This window comes from Limulus polyphemus, unplaced genomic scaffold (genome assembly GCF_000517525.1).
Source record: "Limulus polyphemus unplaced genomic scaffold, Limulus_polyphemus-2.1.2 Scaffold2451, whole genome shotgun sequence".
NCBI lineage: Eukaryota > Metazoa > Arthropoda > Merostomata > Xiphosura > Limulidae > Limulus > Limulus polyphemus.
In genome coordinates, this window is record NW_013668061.1 from 63,355 (window position 1) to 85,568 (window position 22,214).

Here is a 22,214-nt window from a genome sequence, read left to right on the forward strand (position 1 = left end):
CCATTAAATTTCTTGCAAAAACTGGTTATTATGAAGATATTTAAAACTTTGTAAGTTCAACCTTTTGGTTTCCTATAGCGAACAAAATAAACAAACTTCCCCTTTTATATATATAGATTTATTACATCAACGTTTCAGCCTACCCCATTATCAGGATGTATAGCCTACACACAAAATTAAGAGTAGTTAGCATCCTTGATGTGTAGAGAAAACACAGAGTAATTGGAATGTGATATATAGGCACCTGTCCCTCAGAGGGGCAGCAGTAAGCCTTCCGATTTACAATGCTAAAATCAGTGGTTTTATTCCCCTCAGTTGATATAGCAGATAGCCTGATGTGGCTTTGCTATAAGAACACACACACACACATAGGCAATAACATACTTTTATTAGTTTTTTTTATATATTGGTTTACAAAAGGGGGGGGGATTATTCTGGATCAGAAAGGTAACTGGTGTTGGTTACTGGATATGTATACTCTTGGTTCATAACTTCCAATTTTCCTTTTTAGAACTAAAAGTTTGTTTGTTTGTTTGGAATTAAGCACAAAGCTACACAATGGGCTATCTGTGCTCTGCCCACCACGGGTATCGAAACCCGGTTTCTAGCGTTGCAAGTCCACAGACATACCGCTGTGCCACTGGGGGGCAGAACTAAAAGTAACAAATTGTTATAAGAAATTCATCATTAAATTTCTTAAAGTTTAAAAAATATTATATATTATTCACATCAGTTATGTCAGGTACTATAAACTGTAATACTGTGCAGAGGGTACTCAGATATATGGGGGTAGATAGTGTTGTAGGTAATTTTTTTAAATTTAGACTTTTATATTGTTTCTTCAGAGACAGTGTTATTGTCACATGATTAGTGCATAGTTTAATGTCTGGAGTTTCTTGAAATCTCAGGAAATACTTTGAAAGTATTAAAATGCTAGTTAGATGAGATTTGGTTGTAGAGATTGTCAATTGCTTAGTGTGTCTGTTAAAATAGTGGACTGGTTACTGAGTTGGTGAGTTTATTAATTGTTTTACCTTTTTATCCTTCAGTTTTGTAAATTTTGAGTTTGTGTTTCAGTGAAGCACTAGACATACTAAAAATACTGTAATGATAAAAGCAGCAATTAAATGACTGGTTAGTGTTATTTATGAAGATAGGCTTATCTTACTTCACAAAACCATGGAAGTTATTAAACTTGTGGCACAAGAAATAAAATGCTTTCATTAATCGACTGGACTTTACATTGTCCTTTTATTTTATGAAATCCAAAAGAACCTGCCCAAAGTACAAAATGTTACAATAATAGTGTTAGGAGTGAGGTTGTTTTGTTAGAAATAAAACAGATCATAGAATTAATGAACTTCAAGATGAGTCTTCTGGTGGGTCAGCTATAATGCGGGGGGGGGGGGGTTCTGCTGCCCATTTTTGTGATGTACAAAATAGTGCCATGAAGTTCAAGTGAATGTGAATGTTTGGCATCTGTTCTCTGCTGGTTGAATAATTACCTGAGGTGTACACAAACCAAAGAAAGACTGAGTGTTCTAGTTTTAATATATAATCATTATGACACTGCTATCAACATTGAAACTGTGAGTTATTTATGGAAAAGCATCCAGAAGAATTGATCATGCTAACATGTTATTTCAGTAGTGCACACATGTATGTATATGATAGCTAATGATTGAAATAGCTAATATACTATTGTTGTACAGAGTTGTTTAAATTAGTAAACAATTTAACAATTAATAACTACTCTGTATGTAAGTAGTACAGTACTTTACTATAATAAAATGTATATATTTAGGCTAATTTAAATCTCCTCATGCATTGTTAGAACAGAATGGTGATTTGTTGACTTTTCATTGGATGTTTATGGATTTTATGTGAACAGCTTTGCAATTGTTTGACCTATATTTCATGCAAAATTGCTTCCAGATTTAATCTCAAAGCACCTATTTTTTACAAATTTTCTGGGGAGAATGCCCCTAGACCCCCCCCCCTCCATAGCATTAGCACAATATGTCGCTTTTTTATTTTACAAATTAGAACCTCTCTTTCAAACATTCTGTGTAGAGGCCTGTGTAAGTTTATGGATTTGCAATACTAAACTCCGGGGATCAATTCCCTGTGGTGGACAAAGCATACATAGTCCACTGTAAAACTTTGCACTAAAACAGCAACAACAACTTACAAGATGACTGATACTCAAAAGGAGATAAGAAATTTGCTGTAAATGATGAAACAGTTTAGAGATGGACAGCAGGAGGGGACAGCAAAATTGAAAGATGAAATCAAGAAGAATAGGACAGAAGATTAAAAAATGAGCCCAAGACAAATGTTTCATAAAATTAAGAGATCAAGAAGAAGAGGACAGAAAATTGGGATGGAAGCGATAGCAATTTTGCAAAAGAATTATAACAAAATTGAAGAAGTAGAAAAGGACATCAATGAAGTAGAAACAGTTTATAACTTATGAGAAGTACAAAAAGACATTGACATGAGAATAGCACTTCTAGAATCTAAAGTGGCAAATGAAAGGATCACACCAGCCACACTGCTTTCAATCAAGAATTACAACCTAAAACATTATTAACCATGCCATATGTAATATAAGAACCCATATAGTCGATACCTGTTATTACTACTACTACTATTATTGTGTAACCTATGGCTACAAAACTTTCATCAACTATTCTTCCAACATATCTTGTTAAGTTGCTAGTTCAGCAACATTACCAAGTCATGAAACCAACAGATTATATTGAAACCTACCATGGAAAGCATATCAGCACAATTTGAAATAATATCCCAGGTGGATGGATGGAGTAGTGAACTGCAAGCCATTCGTAGTTTTCTACAGCTTTAAAAATGTTAAGTAACCTTACAACAGGAAACCGTAACAACTATCACATATTGGTGGCTTCATTATCAAACAGATTTGAAGTGTAGTGTCTAAATTAAGTTCCTAAAGCAAAGAATGGAAGAAGGTTATTCCCTTAACCAAACTTGCTGAACACTTGAAATGATAAATGCTTATTACTAGGCTAAAGCAAAGTAAGTGTAAATCTTAAAAAAAGAAGTGGTCTAGATGTCAATAGAAGCTGAATAGATTAAAGGTGCAGATAAGCAGTTAAATTAAACACTCAGGAATTACAAAATTATCAGATCAAATTGTGTAGAAGCATTGATTCTCTTTGATGGTTTAAAAGATTTCAAATGATTATACAGCTATTACAGGAAGCAAAATGTATTAAGGGAATATTAACATCTTTAGTTAACAACCTGAGATTCGGTCACTTATGTTATAAGCTATCATGACGTAAGGTAAGTCTTCATCCCACCTAATTTGGTCTAGGTTAACAAACTTAGCAAACATGGGCTTGACATTAGAGCAGAAGAAAGGGACAGAAGATTAAAAAATTAGCCCAAGACACATCTTGCCTTAAAAATCTTAAAAGTGACTAGAAAACACCATTGATTGTTAGCAAAAATGCAAGTAACACCTTGACGTCTTCCAGTCTTTTTTTTTTATGCAAAGTCTGGAGAATCTGAAAACCATTGCTTGGTGGTTGGTAACTATGGTACATTACATCTCCCTTCACATGTAACTGAAATACAAGTGACATAAATTATGTGCATCTGTAATACATTCCTTAATTTTAGTCGGATGCTTTTCATTTTGCTGCAGGCAAGGAACACCCATGCTAGATCTTGATCCTTCCGTTGTTCTTTCTGGAGCTTTTGAAGTGTTAATTATGGCATCCATCCACTAATGGAATCCCCTACTGTATCATTTGTCATTGTAGCTGAAATTATTTTAACTTTTGCATGGTATCCAGGATCTACACCTTCAACAAATGGACAGGGTCTCACCATCTGGCAAGATAATCCTTCTGTATTTCAGTATTGTGGGCCTGGGCTATACTGTATGATTAAAGCATACTTATGTAGTGCCGTTATCCAGTGTGCTATACCTATTTGAAGTTTTTAAAGTTCATAAACTATTTCAATGATACCTGATTCATGCAAAAAGTTAACTTTTTACTAAAGAAGTAGTGTCAAAGTGTTTTTACAAAAACAACAATTGCGAACAGTTCTTTATTCATTGTGAAGAATTTGTATTCAGGATCCATAAATGTATTACTAACATATGTGATTACACATTCTACTCAATCGTACAGCTTTGATAATAATGCTTCAATTCCACTGTCATGAAGATGTCAACACTGGTACTTCTATAAAGCACATTTCAAGGACTGGAATGTTTGCACATATTCCTTACTTCATTTGAGAATGTTAGAGAAATTGGCCACAACCCATAAACAATATGACACAAAAACTAAGGAAGCTGTGGCTTCTTATTTCATCATAGGTTGATGCCAATCTTGCATCAGTGCTATCTTAACAGAATCTATCAATATTCCTTCTCTACGCATAATATTACCAAGAAATTCAACATTCATGCACATGAGTGAACATTTTCTGGGTTTCAGTTTCACTGGAATGCTATTTTTAGGTTCTCAGCCAGAGATTTGATGTAGAATTAAAAAAACCCTCTCTATTACTAAAAGCATATTTGGGTCTGCTCTCATTATTCAGTTCAACTTGCTAGAATTCAGACACCATGCCTAAATTATTGAATCAATGGGCCCCTTCCAATACATCCAGACATTTATCTTTTTGCAGTAATGGAAAGGCATCAATATAAGTTATTGTGCTCACCCATTTAAAATCAGTACAGAACATGGGCCAACCTTCCTTCTAGCAATTACTACAGGAGATGACCAAGTACTCTGAAGACTATATGATTTCATACTCTAATATTCCCTATATTTCGGTGCTGATGACCTCTCTAGTACTATAGGGAAGCCTATATGGTGGTTGTATAGTAGTCCCTCTTAGATATGACTGACACATCTGCCATGATAAAAAAGTTGTATCTGACAGTTAGTCATTATTCAATGGATCAATAACGAGATAACAAACGACTGAGTTCAAACTGTGTCATTCACTATTGCCAAGGCTTTAGCAAAATAGTTTATATGCTGTATAGGTAATCATATGATTGGTATAATAATAGTTATGATGGATAACAGTTCAGTAAGAATAACTTAAGATTGTTTTGTTTGTGTTTTATATGAAATAATTTATTTTATAAAAATCAGTTCTCTATTTTTTAAAACATACATGTATCACATTTTTATTTCATACATATAAAATATGACAAATTGACACCAAATTTATTTCATAAAAAAAGTGTCCATCTTTGTTTGTTTTGCACATTTAACACTGTCACTTTGAATGTTTCTGAGTACAGCAGATATCATATCAAAAAGCATTTTGTTGGTTATTTTTAGTGTGTGGTATCAGACTCCCATTGCTGTGGATTCCCTGGTTTGTTTTCCAGTTCGGTGTCTCCTTTGTCATCTTCATTTGTTAGGTTGGAGTTTTCAGCTTCTTTAATGTGTTTGCCCAGACTTTGACCAAAACTGCATGGTGCCAGCATTGTCATTGCATGAGATGAACTCTTTCCATGATGTCCCCTGCAGTAATGGCTCAATGTTGTCTGTGGCAATTGTTTCTGGTGTATCTGACAATGTCTGGTTTATGAACCCATTGCATATGAAACATGTCTGAATCATCTCTGGTTGGACTGAATCACAGATGTGTTTCAACCAGTATATTGCATTGAGTATGATGACTTTACTGGCAAGATCATTGGCATTCTGTGCTTTGGACATCTTCAGAAGTAAGTGACAGAGAAGTTTCTTGCAATAAGTTTATTTCAGAGTCTTTATGATGCCAACATCACACAGTTGTAAGCGCAACATCGTATTTGGTAGCAGGAACACGAGCTTGACATTTGAAGGCTTCATATGTGGGTGTGCTGAACAACTACTGACAAACATCAGAATTGTAGCCTCATTTTGTTGTTGATTTTCTTCAACCAATAACTGAAGATGGCTGAAATCATCCAGGCTAATTTGTTTGCCTTGTACATCACCGGTAATGATGACTTCTGAAATCCCCTAAAATACTGAGGATTTGCAGACCACCTGATAATGAAAAGAGTCAATTTCTCCCCTACAGCACTGCATCCTAGCAACACTGTAACTCTCTCCTTTGAACATTTACCACCTTTACACGTGTTGCCTTTGATAACTTGAGACTTATTTGGCAAGACAAGAAAAAATAAGCCAATTTTGTCGGTATTGAAAACTTTCTCTAATCTATAGTTATCATGTATAGATGGAAGTCTGCTGCACCAATCATCTACTGTGTCCTGGCTAACATCAGTGGCTTCTCCAGATAACACAGCTAATGAAATGTTGGGTCATTTTTGGAAGCATACCAACCACCAATTTGATGCGGTGAAGTCGTCAAGGCCGAGTTCGACTGATGACATTAAAATTTTTTCTTGGATCATCTTTCCAGAAACAGGAATGTTCTTAGATCTGGCATCACAGAACAAATAAAAAACTAGCTTGTTAAGTTCGTGATTTGCAGTTTTATCCACTTTGGTGACTCTCATGTTCAAATTAGAACTGCTATCCCATAATTCCATGATTTTAACTTTATCAGCAACAATTGTTTGAATTTGAATTTTGCCAACCTGCATTTCAGCAGCAGTGTGAACACATTTGGTACCCTTTTCATGCTTTTTGATTATTTCAACCTTTTCTTGAAAAGTCAGTTGTTTAAGTTTTTGCTTTTCTTGAGACATTATGAGACAGAATTGATCTTTGTACAAAATGTATGTGATTTATTCTTCGATATGTCTCTTTTATATGGCAAGCTGCAGATTAACAACTCACTGGGAGAATTACTTATGTCATGCATGATCTGACATCTTGAGAAAACACTCATTTTGACTGCTGATTGGCTGGGGAGGGTTTTCCCAGCTTGTGTTATGGTCTCAATTTCACGGCCAATTGTACAATACTCATCAAAACACTCATGTGTAAACTGGTGTAATCAAGCTCTAATTGCTGTTGAAATTATTAATTTTTTCTGATCACATTGAATAAGTGAGGTAAGAGATATTCATACTTTGAAGAATATTACATAAAATATTCATTTTCATTCAGATTATCGTACATACATGCACATGTAAAATCAAATAAATGAACACAACATGAATACATGTACTGTACTGTATATGTACCTATATAAAGTATGGAACACAGAGGTCACATAACCAGAGATTGCTTCACAGCCTAGTATAGTGTACATGTATAGGTATTTTGGTACCCTGGGATGTTGGTTTAGGGTATGGCTGTCTTGTTCAATTAAGACAGCTTCCTTTATTCTGCATTTATTGATGTTTGGTTCTTTGTTTAAAATTACAGTGTTTTGTATAGATATACTGTTGTTTTTTGAGTTTCAGTGGTGGTAAACATGGGAGAATTTTTTATTATGTTCAGTGAATCTGGTTTCCAATTTTCTTCCAGTTTCTCCGATGTAGAATTCTGGACTGTTATTGCACATTATTTTATGAATGATGTTCGTATTATATGATTCTATGTAATTTTATCTAATAATGATTTTAGTATCCATTTATAAAATAACGTGCAATAACTGTCCAGAATTTTAAATCAAAGAAACTGGAACAAAATTGGAAACTAAGTTCACTGAACATAATGAAAAACCCTCCCATGTTTACCACCATTGCAAATAAAAAAGCACAGTATATCTATACAAAACACTAACATTTTAACATGTTTATCGTTTTTTATTGAAATGAAGAAAAGTCGTTATCTGACCTTCCACTCAAATATCACAGTTGTATCTCACATCTTTCAAGAAGTCATTCATGGGAGGTCAGATCAATGTAAATTTGTTCCATGCATAGAAAAAAGTTGTGTTTAAAGGGAAGTCATTATTGGGAGAGATCATATCCACCAGGGACTACTGTATAATTGGAGGTGCATCACCTGTATCTGTGATGTTTGGTGACTGTGATTTGACCCAATCAGCCAACTGGTCCAATAAATACATCAACATTTTTTGCCAACAAGTCACTGAGTTGCTGCTGCTGCATTAAGTTTTGAACATTAGTTCACTTGTTGCATAGACAAAACTGACTGTTAAGTTCTGCAAGACATTCATTCCAAGAATGACAATGCCTGAACTGATGTCAAAGACAATTACCTTTGTTCTATAAGCAAACCCTCCAATATATAGTCAAAGCATGACCTCACCATTTCATATAATTTATCTCTCTTTGCTAGAACGAAGTTTGAGTCAATTGGTCTTAAAGGTAGTTTTGCTTGGAGCATCTGATATACTGCAAGATCCAACAGTGTTCTTGCTGTTCCTGTATCAAGCAGGAACTCTGTCTCTTACCCTTGTACTCTGACAGGTACATATCAAGATCCACCCACCCTGAAAGAGCTGGACTAACCACCACATTTTCTGTGTAAGCTATTTATTGGACTTCCCAAAGTCAATGGCCAGATCTTATTTAGGCTTTTCTATTTTTCGAGAGTTACAACTGCAGTATTCACTGCTTGATATTGGCTCTTGTGTGCCTGTTGCACCATTGTTCAAAACTGATAGCCTTATCTATCTGGCTGCTCAGTGATGAAGAATACTTCACTTAAAAGCCACCAAACTCACCACTGGCAAAGCATGTGCTTCACTCCTCCCTTATACGATGACATCCAAATTGGGACATTGCCAGCAAATTGGGCAACACATAAACCATAGGTGGTCTCGGATAGCCCTGTCTATTCACTGGATATCAGTGTGGCTGCATCATTGCAGGATGTGAGGATTTTCTTTCAACTTCTCAGTCATCTTCTGACCAAGATGTCCACAACATTGTCAATACAACAAGGTAGTAGCTCTTGGTTGTCTGACATTTGGACAAATGGTAGGATCCACACTAGGGTGGCAGAGAAATGGGGTGCTCTAGGAAGCTCTTCTGTTGCCTCTGCTTGACCCCATGCTCCTCCATGAACTCTTGTTCACTTTGTCAGTATACTTCTTGGCTTGGGGTAGCTCACCATTACCCCATGCTCCACTTTCATGGTCTGATACCAACCAGAGCCATCTGCTGGTAGAATAGCTCTGATTGTTGGTTGATGGACAACATCAAACAATGATTCCTCCAGTCTTACTTCATTTCTGGGTGGCTTCAATCACAAAGTGATCACAGTCGTGGATTTTTCAGTATTGGCAAATATCTAACATCCAAGAGAAGACTTCTCATTGACTCGACTGGTCTCTCTCTCAAACAACCATCTTTTTTTGAGGACAGACTCTTCCTCTTAATAATAAGTCCTCCTAGTCTTGGAAAACACCTTTTCCCAACTATGAAGTTTTTAAAGTTAAATCATACAAGAAGTCAAGTGAAGGGCAATATGCACTTCAGCAGCTATTAGCATACTCTGCATTAATGAAGTCCTGAAGTCACAGCACCAGATTTTCTCATACTTATCCACTCTGTGGTATATTCAGGTACAAAATGAACTTTAGAGTTATATTGGATATGTTTGCTGGATAACAGGAGATTTGTTCAAAATATCAATCATGAAGTATAACTGAAATTCATGTTTGGCTAAGTTGAAATAATGAGAATGGACACAAGTAATAGACGAATATACTAGCCAGTTGAAAGAGAAGTTGCAGAATAACTAAATTCCACATTTTTAGTTTCCAAGAAAATTCACATTTACTGGAACTGTTATGTGCTACCAAATGACTGGGTATTCTTATTATACATAAGTAGGGCCAGATCCTCAAGATATAACCTCTACAACTGTTCAAGACCATTGCTGTTGACATTCTTATTACAAAGTCACATTATATAATGTTTTCCATGTGCGGTAATAGGTATTACCAACTTTGAAAATAACAAAGAAACAAAAGTAACTTGAAACAAGATTAACCTAGTGGTGTTCTTGACCACTTGCTATGCAAAAACTGTACACATTCAGAACAAAGAATAATCAAAATAACTATTATAATACTACAATAATATTGAAAAGAAACAGTGATAAACATGCAAACAAGGCTCTATTTGGGAAGAAAGGATAATGATATTAATTCTAGTAGCTTTGATTATTTAGTAAAGAAAGAGATGTGAGATGATATTTAATGCATTTTAAATTTGTGGATTTGTATAGCACAAAACAAGGACATGAGGTGTGTCAAAATGTAATTTTTAAAAGTAATGTGTGGCATATGATTCACAACATCAGTAATTTGGAACTGAGGTTGGTATTTCAATATAGTAAGAAAGGGATAAAACATCATTAATTAATACTACTAACAATCTGTGAGACTGAGGGCATTTTGAATTTTATGACATTCATTAGATTGTAAGGTATAGGTTTTTGGCTAAAAGCACAAAGGTAGAACCTCACAGTCTACTCGTTACTCTAGTATTTATGTTGCTTTAAAGATGTAATTCCAAGTACTTGTGAAAACAAAGGTGACTTAATGATTTTATTGGAAATTAAAAATTATTTTATTTTATTGGTAGAAGAAGAAAATGAGGATAAAAATGAGGGAGGAAGACCCCCTCTTGAAGAACAACAAGATGCTAGTCTTACAGATCCCAATGTACTTCAGTTTACAAGACAAAGAATGTCTATTAGAGATGGAATACTTCCCAACAAGAAAATTAAATATCAAGTAAGTCAGATATGGAAGTTCCATCTTGAATATAATTCAGTGATTTGTATATATTCAGTGTGTTTCTTCCAACAATAGTCAGAAGATCATTAAATAATAGAAATATTTGAATGATGAAGCACTGAAAGACTTATTAAAATCTTAGCTAACAAAATCCCCTGTTTTAACGTTTTTGATTTATAAACAGCCATTTGGACATAATTTTAGGGATAATTATTAAGGAATTAAGTGAAAACTGTTGGCGGTGATAGATAAGACTTATCTTCAAGTAAAAAAACATATAATTTTATCTTCTAGGCTGTTTTTAATATTCTATTTAAAATTGTTACCCATGGAGATTTTCTTAAAATACTAAAAAAAGCTTTTTAATATTTCCACTTTTGTTAATCCTGCTTATTGGCTTTTTCTGTTTTAGGTTTTGTGTTAAACATAAATGGAAACCTCCAGTTAAGTCATTTTCAAAAAATAAAAACTCAGTGGTAACATTGGAACAGTGATAGAGTACATAATAAACAAAAACAGGTTAAGAAGGTCTTTTATGCTAATGTTAACACCAAAATAAGTGAAAGAAAATATTTAACTGTTAAGGGATTTAAATTGAAACCTTATTGTTTAAAAGGAATATATAGTCAAGGGTTAAAATTGTTTTGCTAGTGTTTTTTACTGAAGTTGAGGAAACTGAGAGACTTAAGGTATTTAATACATTTAAAGAGAGGAGAGAGCTCTTCTCAGACAATATTATTATCATGTATAATATTAAAGAAAGGCATATTTTAGAAATGCTTGGAAATATTAATGTTATTAAAGTTTCTGGCCCTGATGAGGTTCATCCTAAGATTTTAAAGAGGCTAAGTAATTAGTTGGTGAGGTTTTAACCAAAATATTCCAGAAATCTTTGACACAAAGAAGATTCCTGATAATTGGAGGGTAGTCATTGTGATACCTATTTTTAAAAAGGAGTCTAGAAGGTAGTCCATACAAATGATAAGCTAATTAGCTTGTTTTGTACTGTTTGTAAGCTACTGAAATCCACTGTCAGGGATCACTTGAAAAAGCACCTTGAAGGTTAGTACTTGATTGAAAAATTATTTTTGTAACTTAATGAAAGAGTTTCCTTGTCTCACTAATTTGTTGTTGCTCTTACTTGTCTTAATGAAGGTACCCCTGTTGATGCTGTGTATCTAGACTACCAGAAAGTTTTTGATAAGGTTCCTCGCAGTGGGTTAATTACCAAGTTAAGTTTGTACAACTGGGAAAAACTCAAAAAGTGGTTTCAAAATTGGCTTTAAAGTAGAAAACAAAGGAATGTGACAAATAAACACCATTAATTCTAACTATGAAAATGTGACTAATAGGGTCCCTCAAGGGATTTATGTTGCTGATTGCCTTTGTCAATGATGAGAACTGCTGTATAAGCAGCAATATTTCTAAATTTGATGATGATGTTAAACATATGTTTAAGACTGATTCTTTGAAAATGCTTCCTTAATGTAATTGGATGTGGACAGTCCTGCCAAATGTGGTAATATTAATTTCAACATTGTTAAATGTAATGTGATGCATTTAGGGTGTGAAAATTTGTTAAGCCCTTATTTTTGTGCAGGCATTTGGTGTTATGGAGAGTGAAAATATTTTGGGTTTGATGATTGATAAAAGCCTCAAGCTTGTGGGTGAATGTTTGGTAGTGGTGAAAAAGAAAACAAGGTTCTTACAGAAATTTAAGTTCAGGATTAGGGAAATTATCATCACATTGTACAAAAGTTTTGTGAGGCCTCATTTAATTGGAGTATTGTTTTTAGTTTTGTTCCATTTATTATAAAAATATTGATATGCTTTAAAAATTTCAGAGAAGAGATACCAAAATTATTTCTCTTTTGAAGCATTTAGGCTATGAAAAGATTCAAAGATTTGAACTTGGTTTTCATGATTCAGGAGTTTACAGTTGTCAGGAGCTTAGATAAACTGCTCATAGAAAGTTGGTCAAAACAATGAGAGGATATTGTTGTGGATAAAATCCTAAATATTAGAGGAAATAATTATAAACTGTAGAAGACAATGTCTAGGCATGTTATTAGACATTTTTTCCTCCCCTGTCATATTTTTTACCTTGTGGAATGATTTGCCAGATGATTTTATGTGTGTGCTGATAATTTGAACTACTTGAAGTTTTTGTTGGATAATTTTATGGGTGTGATACAGGTTATACTTAGATGTGCCAGTTTCTTTGATGGACAGTTTCGATGCACAAGTTCATGTTGGTTCCATTTGAACCTCATCAGGTTTTTAAATTTTAAACTCTTTATGTGCCAAATTGCATGGGGGCCCATGACTTTGTTGCATGTTTACAAGATCCTTAATAACATGAGTCACAAAACAGTACAAACCAAAATACCATTAATATTGTAATTAATCTAATTATTGCTGGAGCCTTAAAAACCTTTTTTTTACTGTCTGATTATGTGAAATCACTCATTTTCTATAAAAAATACATAGGCAACTTTTAATCATTTGGCTTTAATGAAATCTTTATTAAACTTTTGTATTTTAAACCTTATTTTGTCTAGTCAGTTTTTCATTTAATTTTGTAACAGGAAAAACCTTGTTACTCAACATGGTGCAACAGCTGTGAATGGTTTAAAAATAAGTCAGTAATTTGAGTGTTGTAAAAAAGATCTTATCAAAACATCCATAAATCATTGCATGATGAAAATCATCATGGAATGACAATTTGATGATGATGTGTAAAATCAGTGAATTTAGTGTTATTCAGAGAAACTGTCACATTCCAATAAGTTGGCGAAAGTCTCTGATGTGATAGGTTTTTTTAATAAGCAAGTTGATATAAATCTATGTTTTATGTATTTTAAATTTGCATTTTCCATATATTTTCATAATTATTTAGGTCGAATCTCCCTTTCTTGTAATTTGAAACTTTTTCAGTTGTTAAACAGAGAAATAAAAACAAACAGCCTGAACACAATATGATTAAATTGAAAATTTATTATGCTTTTATTATGTTGAGTGAATAATATTAAATATTACTTACTGTATTATGCAGTTGCATATAATTAAAAATTTATTATGCTTTCATTATGTTGAGTGAATAATATTAAATATTACTTACTATATTATGCAGTTGCATATAATTATGTAATACAGTTATATTGAATAATATATAGTTCATTATAAGGTTTTCTTTCATTGGGTAGGTTCTATTTGATTATTTGATAAAAATAAAGCAAAGTCAAGTAAAGCTTTTTATTTGTTCTACTGAATGTTTTCAAGTGTAACTTACACAGTTTATTAACTGTTACCAAACCTAAGCTCTAACTCCTAAATAAAATTTAACAATCACTTATTTGTTAAATATCATCTGGTATCTACAATGCAAACTCAAAACTGACTGACTAATAGACTTGCCAACTCTGGTGTTTATAAACAATATTTTTCCTAAATCTCACTAAATTTGAAATTTCACATCAAATCTAGTCATTCAGATTTCTAGGCATCACACATTATCACTAGGTTATGTCCAAACCTTCCTCTAGCAAACATTACACGTAAGTTTGAATATAAAAATATCCTACAACAACATGTAATGTATATTATAAAGAATCCTTATCATAGAAGCTAAAAGGTGGAGAAACAGAGTAATGCATGCCAATTTCAATAAAAATATCACCAGTTGATCTCAGTTGTTATTTTTCCCTTTAATTCTAAAATCAAAAGTCAATAATAGAAAAGTGTTTGCACTATAAGAATATTTTTCACCTTGTTCATGACATTTGATTTGATGAATCATATTTAAGTATGTCAACCACTAAATGATCTAAAATAATGAAAGTTATTACTAGGAGTAGGACAAAGTACCTATTAATACTTTTCCTTTTGCATCACAGTTTCCTTGTCCTTTTCTTTTTTTGAGTATGTTCTTTTTTGTTGGATGACCTCTCTTTTTTGAATTTTCTCATTTAACAGAAACCTGTTGTTATTGCATCTACAATGTTGGTAATTCATGTAAACATCTTGCACAGCTACCATTTTGCACTTGCAACTGAAACTAGGGCAAACACGACTTTTAGATATTCTTCTAGTGTATATTGACTAGTTTAGCATTGAAAACAGATCTTACATAGGTAAACTATTTTGTTAAAAGAAAGAGGTGAACTGATGACCATAAAAATATTGTTCTAAAGCTCAAACACTAAGTTATCATTGAAAGGCAATTTACTTTTTTTGTCACTTTTGGGATATTGTAATGACCAAAACAGCCAATGATTTCTATACAGTTGACTTCCAATTTTAGGAATAATAAGATTAAATTGTACAGTTTTTAAAACAGTTATGGAAGTGCACAGGTGATACACATATAAGAGTCACAAACAATAAATAATGCAAATAATTTGTCACTTATCATTAGTACAATGAAAATACAGAAAATACATAGGAAAAGGAATAAGTTGTACATTGCACTAGTAATTTTTATTTGGTTTAAACAGAAAACTACACCTTGTTTTTATGCTGCCATAAGTTTATCTGTGTATGACTATGAAATATTGTTTAAAATGTTCAGTATTAATCCCCACAGTTTAGCTGTGTTATTTGGTTGCCATTTGATCTCATTTTTTACATAAGAACATACAGCCTTTAGAAATATTCACACTGGGACATTGTGCAGCTCAAATCATGGTTATGTGCATTCCATTAGCCTATTTTTACTTCAAAGTAATGTTTCACCATGTTTGCTACATGCTTGGGATCCTGGCCTGTTTTGCTGAAAGATGAATCCTTGTCAAACAGGTCTTGCTCCTGAGGGAAAGATGTGATGGGTAAAAATCTCACTGTAGATGTTGTATCTTGTCTATGATACTGTTTATATCTCTGCCATCAAACAAACTATCATTGATCGATGGAACAAATTTTAATTTAGATTCATCTGTAAAGAGAACCATCCTCCAGCTTTGCTCATCCCATCTTTTCAAGTCTGATGCTCATTTAAGCCTTTTGGTGTGGTTTTTCAAGTAACCACACATCCAATGAAGCCAGTTATGCTAATATATATCTTATTATTCTAGAGATGACATTCACAACTGTACTTACAGCTAATTAAATATCTGCTAGGTTGTCATATATGTTATGTAATTAGCATATTCTGACCTACTTAACACCATGTTTGAAGAGTTTGGTCTTTCTATTTTGACCACTTCTTGTATCAATGATAGTATTTTTCTGTACTCTCTGCAGGGATTCCATAAACTCCTACTGAAACATGTACTTTTGCTTCAGTTTGTCACATGGAGTAGGTTTCACCATCCAAAACTTTGATTTCACAATGTTTGTCATGCAGCCTTTACGTCCTAGGAACAATGAGTGTATTCACCACTCTATTTCTAGGAATAATATGACTTCCTGTATTTCTATAGGCATTATTATCATTAGTTGTATGATATCCAGTATCAGTATAAACTATTCATCACAAGAATTTACTCTGGTGCATTTTATTTTCATACAGTAAAGAAGGAGTAATTCCATATTATTTGCATTTTATGCCCATTTTATAGTTTTCATAATTATTTCCAGTACTGCCTGCATTTCAGTTATAACTTTAATCAACAAACACTTTGAAGGTATACTGTAATAATATCAACTGAATTTCACAAAACTGTAACCTAGACTAAGGAATCTGTGTTAGACCTAAACTTATGCCAAGATATATAAGTATTGTATAAGCTATTTCTTAGAATCTCTAATGGTAATTCTTTTAGTCAAAAATTAAATGCTTTTTGTATTTAGTCCAATGAAATTTCTATTAACTTTAAATACCTGAATCAATAATTATCATTTCTCCATTCTCAAACTAATGAGTTTAAGCTCTTAAAACAAACTTCAACTCTAGTTTAGTAGCCGTTTCCTACTTTTTTTTTTTCAGTGAGTCATTATGAAACTTATCCTAATAATAATATCACAACAAGTAAACAAAGTACACAAGTGGTGTAACATAAGTATTAGTGTAACTAAAAATGTCTTTATGTTTAAATCAACCATTATTTAATCTTAATTCTTTCCTTGCTGTCTCCATGGTTAAAATCTTACCCAAAAAATTTCAATCTTTTTTTGCCTGTTTTATAATAGTATTAGTTATTATTATTTTAATTAGGATTTCTGAAACAACAATGCAATATTTTTTTGCTTTGTTGAAGCTTATTTTTAAATCATGGGCTATTTATTGAACATGTGAAACTATCTTTGTCTCTTTTTATTATATGTACCAAACCTAGCACCATTGTACTTCAGTTTCAAGATCAGTAGTCTTTTACAATGATACTACCCATTAATAAATGAGACATATACAACCAAACAGAAATTTGAATTTCCAACAAGGTATCTTACTTCCTCTCACATACATAGCTATTCTAGTTCAGTGCTGCCCTCTATTTGCAAAAATATTTTCACATGCAACAATCCTTTCACTCTCATGCACTCCTCAATTCACGTGGTTTAATTGATTTTCACATGCGAATTATCATTTGACAAACCTCCACCAGTTGTAGTGCCACACAACCATGTGACTCCCTCTGTGCTATTCTACATGACTATCACTTTGAATTTAGGCAGAAATGTAAGCACTGGTTGACAATGGAGAGGAAGGATGGGAAGTGTGAGTGGAAGTAAGTACCTGTCAGAAATACATTTTCAGTGTAGGAAAATTATCATTTCCAACAAGGTACCTTACTTCTGCTCCCATGCATAGCTAGAATCCATCCTTGAATAGATGGAGGGACCTGTGCGAGGAAGAAAGTAGAAGCATCCAAAGGATACCCTAACTAGGGGACCTACTAATAAGAGGATTATGTTCAGGAGACTGAACCACTTCTGTACCAGGTATACTCTTTGCCCAGATGTGGAAAAGGTGCAACAGATCTGGGCAGAAAATTGTGAGGAGCACATCCCAATGGAAGAGAAAACGGTTGGACAGTGATCCTGACCACAACATGTTATAATTTCAATCTCCCTGATGAACAGAATGTGGATAAAAAAAAAGGATATGCCCATAGGTGTAGAGTGGCTAAGGCACAGCAGACCGTACATGGCAAGTCAACTGCATCTAAAACTCAACTGCAGGGAACTAACATTCATGCAGTGGGGGGTAGGACAAGGATCATACTGTCAGTAAGTCAACTAAAATCTAAAACTCATGTGACAAACCTCCACCAGTAGTAGTGCCATACACCCACATGACTCATGTGACTCTCTCTATGACATTCTACCTAACTATCACTTCTCTTGGCAGTACTCATGTTCAGACATTTAATTTGTGCTCTCTTAAAGATCTTTTCTTTTCGTATCAATTTCTCTCACCAAGTTTACTATTTATTATACAATAATGATACTTGTAACTTATTCCGAAGTGGAATTATTTTACCTTTCTACTCTTTTACATAACTTAATACTTCATTATAAATTTTTTCTACTTTTTATTTCTTTCTGCCAACACAGTTCTTCAAAACATCACATCTCATACGTATGTTATTGCCAATACACACTTATGTAATTTTACTATATAATGCCTATTTCATTTTCATTATCATTTATCTTTTATACTTCTTCATATTACCTTCTCCCAATATTGTACATATTATTGTTGTGTTAGGGTTTTTAAATTAGAGGTTAGTGATATACTTTGTTCTGCACAGTTTGATTAGGCTGAAAAAGTGTCTGTTATTTTTGGTTTACTTGTACTTCATCTTTTGGGTAAATCAATAATTAGGTTAAATATCTTCTTTTCTTCAACACATAATATCTTATACATATATTTATTTTACTGCACACTTAATTAAATTTACATTATATTGACGATTTAATTTTTGTAATTCTTAATAATTTATACTTCCTACAATTGATTTAGTTTGTGAGGACCCCTGGTAACCGGGGTTTGCCCTACATTCTCCTGATATTGCTCATCTTCCTCCTACAACTGCTGAACCCATTTAGGATGTTCTAGATTTTGTCAGTTTTCCTCCACCTGATTATGGCTTGCCTTCCCAGGCCTCTACTATGGAATCTGCTAGACTTACCTCAGCCTATTTTAGAAACGTTTAATGGCATACTTTTCTTCTCCTTCTCCAGAAATTGTGTTTCATGATGATCATTTTTTACTCTTTTCGGAGAGGGTACTTGCTTTCCTCACCTTCCACAGGCTTTGGTTCAGTTTGCCTTAGCTTACCATCAGGCAGATTTTCTTCTTGATTCTATGTATTTAGGATCTCTGTCACCTGTATGTGTATGCTCGATGCTGATTGGAGTTCTGGATCCATCAGTCCCACCTTAATCACTTCTTGGTTGTTTCCCATTTTTAATATGTAGTCTTTGATCACATTTGGGTGGACAATTTCTGCAGGACTGAAAATGCCTATGGTACACGTTCTTATATTTCATTTCTCAGACCACTATCTTAGGTTTCTTCACCATGTGATTTGTGCAAGTTTCAAGCCTTGCTCTTTGATCTTGTTTCAGTTCCACGTGTCTTTTATCAGGTGGTCTGCATTTTACTCAGCTTCCACATTTTGAGTGATTTTACTAACATCACTACTTGGACGTCTGGCTTCGTTTAGCTCCTTCCACATGGGGGTGGTCATTACATACTCATTTGTTTCTTACACAAGCAGCTTGGGTGGTTGGATTTTCTAGTTGGATAAGTTTTTTCTGTTATCTACCTAACAATCTTGATTATTTGGAGTCTTTTTAAACACTCACCTCCATCAGGAACATCCATTCTCCTCAATTGTATTTGATGGAGCTTTGTTATCCATGCCATTACGGTTCACTATTTTACTGGTAGCGAGGTTCTAATGCATTGGGAGATGGGCTGCATTTTGGTATGGCACATTTTCAATCTTTTCAGGAGATGCTGCACAACCCATGGTCTCTTGCTAGGATTCCTTTGGACTCTCCTCTTATTTTTCCTTCTTCAACTATGTGTTGGTGGTTGAAATTATCCCCCATATCGTTGGGTTTACTGATACTTCCTCCTCGTCTGGATTTATTTCCCTTCCTTGATGCTCGTCTTCAAAGTTGGGAGGCATGGGTCAATCAACAGGAGGATTCAGGACAATGGTCTATGTATGAAATGTCTTACCATGTTAACACCCTGGCACTTCTGGCAGTCCAATGTGCTTTAATTCACTTTCTTCCTCTATTCCAGATTTGACTAATCATGTTTCATTCCAACAATTCGATGGTGGCAGCTTATATCACTCACCAAGAGGGCACTTGTTCTTGTTTCCTTTGTAGTAGACAGTGGATCTCCTTTTTTGAACTCACACACGTCTCCTGGTGTGTCGTATTCCAGATGCTTTTGTCTTCGACACACTTTCTCCCAAGGAGTGGATTCTCGATCCTCAAATTTTTAATGGATCTGCCTCCTTTTGGGTACTCCTCCATGGAAAGCATTTCAGTCTTTCTTGATTCCATGTTACCTCTTTTGTTTTTGGTCTCCAGTTCATCATCCATTTGCCCTGGTTGTCAATACGTTTAGACAACATTAGATCCAGTTTATAATTTTAGTTTTTCTCATTCTATCAGTCTTCCTCCCAATTTCATTTTGATCATCCATGTCACTTTGGGTCAGATTTTTCTAATTGATTTTTCCAGGCCAGCAGAGATCTGGTGTACTTGGCTTTTTCGACTCTATGTTATTTTAGTTCTTGATCAATTTCACTAACCTACACTTTGGGGGCTCATGTGGAATATTTTTTCAGATCATTTTCTTTTCTTGTCATCTTCCACCTTTATTCTTGGTTAAATCTGGATTACCTTCTCTGTTCTGTGTTTGCTCTGGGTTGCTAATTTGCTTTCAAGGTTTCTTTCCATTGACTACATTTCTCTTAGTTTCATTCCCTTGCACCACTTCTCTGTTCGTTATTTTTATCCCTTCCTCCCTTATCCATTGAGTTTGGCTTGTGATTCAATTGGACTTTTATTCCTTATCTTCTTGCCCTAATCAATTCTTGGTGTATTCACTCCATTCATGCAATTTCCTTTTACCTGCATCTTAACCCTGTCGTCTGTTGGAGGTATTTCATCTGTCGAGCACTGCGACTACACCTAATATGCTCATCTAACAATATCTGCTTTGGGTAGCTGTTTCTTCTTCATTGGAGTACTGTCTTCCACCTGTTGCAATCCTTCACTCTTCACTGAGACTGTAAATGGGTAAGTTTTCTTTATTTTGTTATATATATGTATTATATTTCAGGGGCCTGTACCATGTTTTAACCAGGCTCTGTGCCAAGTGGTGTCTGTTCAGGTATACTTCAATCACTTAAAATTGTACTAAAACCTGCACTATAAAACCATGTTAACTTCATTTTCATAATTTTCATGGCCAAATTGGTTGTACAAGGTGTTTATTAATTGTTGATTATTTTGTGACATAGTGTTATATTAATAACTGTAAACTTGATGTTGACATATGCATAGCTGCAGCATATAACTGCTGAGTTAGTTGAGGAATTAGTAATTTTTTGTTACTATTGTCATTGTGATATGTGGGCATATCGTGCGTTTTCTACCTTCTACAGGGATATAGATTATTTTTTTTACTTTTTGATTGTTTAGTTTCCACACTGTTATGATAACTACATATGGTCCAAAAAGCTGTTACCTTTGCTTTATTTCTTAGTTCTCTAGTAGGTGATGTCTTCTCTGCATGCAGGAATATTTCAGTGCTGCATGCAGACCTGAATTGAATTGGCCAGTACTGAAATATCCTTGTCTGAATGATTATAACATCAACTGAAAGTGACAGCTGACCAGTGCTGTCAGGGAACAGAGTTCATGAGACAACACTATCCACTGGATAAAGAAAGCATGTTTACATTCTAACTTCAACTGCATTTCTTTGTTCAGTTCTACTTGGTTTTTGTCTTTACTAATTTGGCTGAAGTTCATCTTCAGGGATGGAAAGCTGCTGAGCTATTCACTGATCTAATAGAAAAGATTGTCTATGTAGCTACTCACACTGTTTTTTTTTTCTTGTGTCTAAATACAAATTGTTTTCACCTTCCTTTAAATGTGTCCAATCTGCTTATTTCTCATTCAACTTAAAACTCAGTCAAGTTATGAACTACAGAACACTGCTTTTATTTTCTGATAGAATTTGTTGTTATTGCAGGTTTACCTGTCTGATACCTGTTGGGAAATCAGTTTTATCTGAAAATACCTAACCATGTAGGTTTTAATCTACCAATTCCTGATTTGATCCACTACTCAACATGTGAAATACCACTTGTCCAGTCTTGATGAATTTTACTTTGTAAGTTGTCTTTGTGTTAACAGAAAATTTTCAGTATTATTCAATGTGTCTTTATTGAGGTAGCCAAAACTCTGTTGATAACTTGATGTACATGCTACTGTTGAAGAACTAGATTTCACATTAACCAGCCCAACTTGCTTAGTTGGTAGAGCATGAGATTAATCTCATAGTCATGGGTTTAATCCTACCTTGAGCACCAACAAAAAAAACTACTAATGCTTCACCTAACTCAGCAGTTAAGTATTCATATACTGCAGCT

General features: G+C 34.0%; 1 protein-coding gene across 1 annotated transcript in view; it reads left to right on the forward strand.

The window, feature by feature from the left end:
- LOC106466990 (myoferlin-like) overlaps positions 1-22,214 on the forward strand; it is a 135,331-nt gene that overhangs the window by 25,465 nt on the left and 87,652 nt on the right. The window contains exon 7 of the mRNA XM_022395076.1: positions 10,490-10,641. Within this exon, the coding sequence (XP_022250784.1) occupies positions 10,490-10,641 (152 nt within the window). The remainder of the gene's footprint in view (positions 1-10,489; positions 10,642-22,214) is intronic.